This window comes from Crotalus tigris, unplaced genomic scaffold (genome assembly GCF_016545835.1).
Source record: "Crotalus tigris isolate CLP2741 ecotype Arizona unplaced genomic scaffold, ASM1654583v1 scf7180000018867.1602434, whole genome shotgun sequence".
Taxonomy (NCBI): domain Eukaryota; kingdom Metazoa; phylum Chordata; class Lepidosauria; order Squamata; family Viperidae; genus Crotalus; species Crotalus tigris.
Window position 1 is genome coordinate 939,409 of NW_024097246.1, and position 3,852 is coordinate 943,260.

At 46.6% G+C, this 3,852-nt stretch overlaps 1 protein-coding gene across 1 annotated transcript; it reads left to right on the plus strand.

The window, feature by feature from the left end:
- Nucleotides 1–663: 663 nt before the first annotated feature.
- On the plus strand, nucleotides 664–3,542 carry IER3 (immediate early response 3). Its single transcript, XM_039357165.1, has 2 exons — nucleotides 664–920; nucleotides 2,200–3,542. The coding sequence occupies exons 1-2, from the start codon at nucleotides 729–731 to the stop codon at nucleotides 2,542–2,544; spliced, it is 537 nt and encodes a 178-aa protein (XP_039213099.1). The 5' UTR covers nucleotides 664–728; the 3' UTR covers nucleotides 2,545–3,542.
- Nucleotides 3,543–3,852: the final 310 nt, after the last annotated feature.

The following is a 3,852-nucleotide window of genomic DNA, read 5'->3' on the forward strand; positions in this document are numbered from 1 at the left end:
TACTCTCCCTCCGTCCAATCCACCTCGCAGGCTTGTCCTGGGGAAAATAGGAGGAGAAAGGAGCGGGGGGGGGGAGTATTTAGGTATGTTCCCTGCCTTGAGTTGTTTATGAACGTAATAAACGTGGGATATAAATTATACTGCAGCTAAGAGCAACAGCAGATCTGGAGACCATTACAAGGACAAGTCGTTCTGGCTGCGGCTTAACGTTGCATTGGAAGCCGTTGGGCACGACGCCACAAAGTTTAAATTTGTGGGCGGGGGAGGCGGTCAACGGGGTTCAAAAATTGGCTACCCACCTCTCTCGCGCGCACATTTTTGCACCAGGAAGAGATGCAAAGACTGCAAGGAAATCCTTAGCTTTGGGGAAAAGAAGCCGAGTTCTCCGTGTATTTTAGTGGTGTATCGTATACTACAGAGAGGGCGTGGGGACACCTGTTTTGCAAACAATAGCCTTTCGCTGGCACCAATCTCCTTCCCTTCCCCCTCATCCCCTCTCCGGAGGAGGGGGTTGCTTGTGCGTGACATTCCTACACCTGAATGAACTAAAACTGTTGAGCTGGGAGTTTCCCGTGTGAGTTGTCTACTGCTACAGCGGCTTAGCCAATGGGGTGGCGAGGAAGGCGGGGCCTCTCCCGTTCATAAAATCGGGTCCGGCAGAGAGCGACTCCTCAGTTTGAAACGCTTTCAGCTGCTTTGCTTTCTCCTCTGCCTGGGGTCGGACGACCATGTGCTACGCCTGCAAGCCGACTTTGACACAGCTCAGCATGCCTCAAATCTCCGGCAGGGCCGCTCCTAGCGAGCCCCAATACTTCACTTTTGATCCTCTCCCGGAGGACGAGAAGAGGCCTGCCCACCGGAGCTTCACTAAGGCCAGCAAGTCCAAGAGACGTTCCCGGAAGGTTCTCTATCCTCCAGTGGTAAGTCGTGGGGACGGTTTGCAGCCCGGTCCGAGAAACGGGAGGGTAACTGGGTCAGTCCAAGACTGTCTTGCTCAATCTTGACCCCTTTTAAGATGTTTGCTGGCTGGGGAACTCTGGGAGTTGAAGTCCCCACGTCTTAAAGTCCTCACGGCCAAGAATAACAGAGTGACAGAGTTGGAAGGGACCTTGGAGGTCTTCTAGTCCGACCCCCTGTGCCCATTTCAGACAAATGGTTGTCCAACCTGTTCTTCAAACTTCTCCACCCACAACTTCTGGAGGCAGGTTGTTCCACTGGTTTATTGTTCTCACTGTCAGGAAATTTCTCCTTAGTTCTAGGTTGCTTCTCTTCTTGATTACTTTCCATCCATGGCTACTTTGTCCTGGGATGATCTGGAGAAAGATTGGAGCAGCGAGGAAAGCATTCTGGGTCTAGCACACTGCAAATTCATGTACGCTGCTCCCGTAGGAGCAGCATACGTATTTAGTGGGGATTGTTTCCCAGTGATTGTGCAAGATTTAGGGGGTGTCTCTAAATCAGTGTTTCTCACCTTGGCAGCTTTAAGAGGTGTGGACATCAACTTCTGGAATTCTGGCTGGGGAATTCTGGGAATTAAGTCCACATCTCTTCAAGCAGTGTTTCTCAACCTTGACAATTTTAAGGCATGTGGACTTCAACTCCAATGCTGGCTGTGGAATTCTGGGAGTTGAAGTCCACATGCCTTAAAATTGTCAAGGTTGAGAAACACTGTCTTAAAGCCACCATAGATTTTTTTAAAAAACAACAACACACTGCTCTAAATAGCTATCCTCAACCTTTTCTGAATAACAGAGTTGGAAGGGACCTTGGAGATCTTCTAGTCCAACCCTCTGCTCAGGCAGGAACCCCTATACCATTTCACACAAATGGTTGTGCAATCTCTTCTTAAAAACCTCCAGGGTCGGAGCACCCACAGCTTCTGGAGGCAAATTGTCTGCTTTGTAGGACTGTAACCATCCTCCCTCCAGGGGACAGCGGCAATAGATCCTTCTAATGAGGTATTTTTCAAACTTCGGCAACTTTAAGCTGTGTGGCCTTCCATTCCCAGAATTCCCCAGCCAGTGTGGGCCTGGTGCCTTTTATTTTTAGAATCAGAATCATCCCTGGGAGGGATTTCCTCCCCCCCCCCCGTATATGACAAGGAAAAGGGCATTAATTCATTGCAGGGGCGTCAAACTAAATGCAGAGTTTATCAGGGTGCTGTGTCACTAATCCCCTTTCTTGGTTCTCTTTTTCCAGGTGAAGCGTTACTACCCCACTGAGGAACGCAGCTACGCTAAGTCCCTCCTCTTCATCCTCCTCGCCGTTGTCTTTTTCCAAGTCTACACTGCAGAGGATGACCTCCTTGCTGGAGCCACACTGGAGGACAACACATCCAGCTGCTCTCTACAGAGCTGGGAGTCTCAGGTCCCACCTGTCCCTTTGGAACAGCCCATAATCCCACAGCAACCCATTGTATCGGCCTCCTCCGTGGAAATCGCCATGGTGGCCAATGCTTCTGAGTGGTCGTGGGGAGAGGACAGGTCTTCCGAATCTGCCCTTGACATCACCCATTTTTGGGAGCAGAATCCGGCTGCTTTCTGAAGATCGATCGACACCCACCCCTCCCACTGGAGGTAGAAACGGACCAAGAAGTCCAATGGAGGGACTGCCGTGCTCGGAGGAGGGGGGGGGGCTTCAGAAAAGTCTCTTTGTAAAGCAGAAGTAAAAGATGCAGAAAGGGGACAGGCGGTTTGGACCGCAGCCTGTGCGTTCCTGCACAGAGGCTGTCAAGCAAGGCTTGACGTCACAGAGACTTGACCTCAACTGACACACAGCATTATGCAACAGGAAAGGGACATTCCTCGTTGCTGAAATTGAAGGAGGGGGGGAAAGGGGATATTTAATATTTAATAATAATAATAATAATATGTAATTTAAACTGACTTTTATTTATGTGTGAAACTGGGAGGTAGGGTGAGAAATGCTGCTCATGTACTGCACTATGCATTTGGAACGAACTCTTGTAACGTTTTGTGTTTCTCTAGCAAGGTAGAATTTACGCTACGGTTGGTTGGTCTGATAGGAAGAAGGCTAGATTTTGGAAATCAAGAATCTTTTTATGATTTGTACTTTGGCGAAGGGGCAACGTTTTAGCGAAGATTAAACTAGGATTTCTGGAATTTTGCAAATAGGGTTGTGATGCTCCAATACTGTACATTTAATGGGGGGGGGGGAATAGAAAAACTGACAAGTTAAAAAAAAGTTGTCATTGAAGCTGATGGACAAGACTTCTTAGCTTCTGGATAATGGGCACAATAAAAGTTAAGGATGCTTTTATTTTTATTTATTGTAAAAAAACATCTGACTGATTTTTGTTTTCCTGATTTGTATGTAAGCCAGAACATTCTTTGTTATAGTGTTTCCTTGTTGTGTAACTACCGTATGAACAGTTTGTGAGGGCTGATGCAGCCATACTAACATTTCCAAAACTTTAGTAAGTCACTTTTATGAATTGCACTTTACATGTTAACACTATTCAGGATGAACTGGCTCCACTCTGTATGTTCTGTGAACAAATCAATAAAACAATGATGTTTTAATTTTTGCCTGTTTGGGATTTCTGAAAGCTCTGTTTAGGAAGAGGGCCTGTATCTGCTCTTGGTTGGTCATAAATCTTTAAGAAAATTTTTGAGGAATCAACCAACACACACACCCTGATCCTGTATTCTAAATTCACAAAATAATCACTTCACACATTTAAAAAAGAAATTACATATGAAAGAAGAAACAGTGGCAGCTTGGTCATCATTAAGCCAAGCTTAGAGAAGACCAAGAATCCAACTGTTTAACCCAGAGTTACAGTTGTTTTCTACAATTTGGACCAACAAGAAGAACGAGTCTAGTAAACCA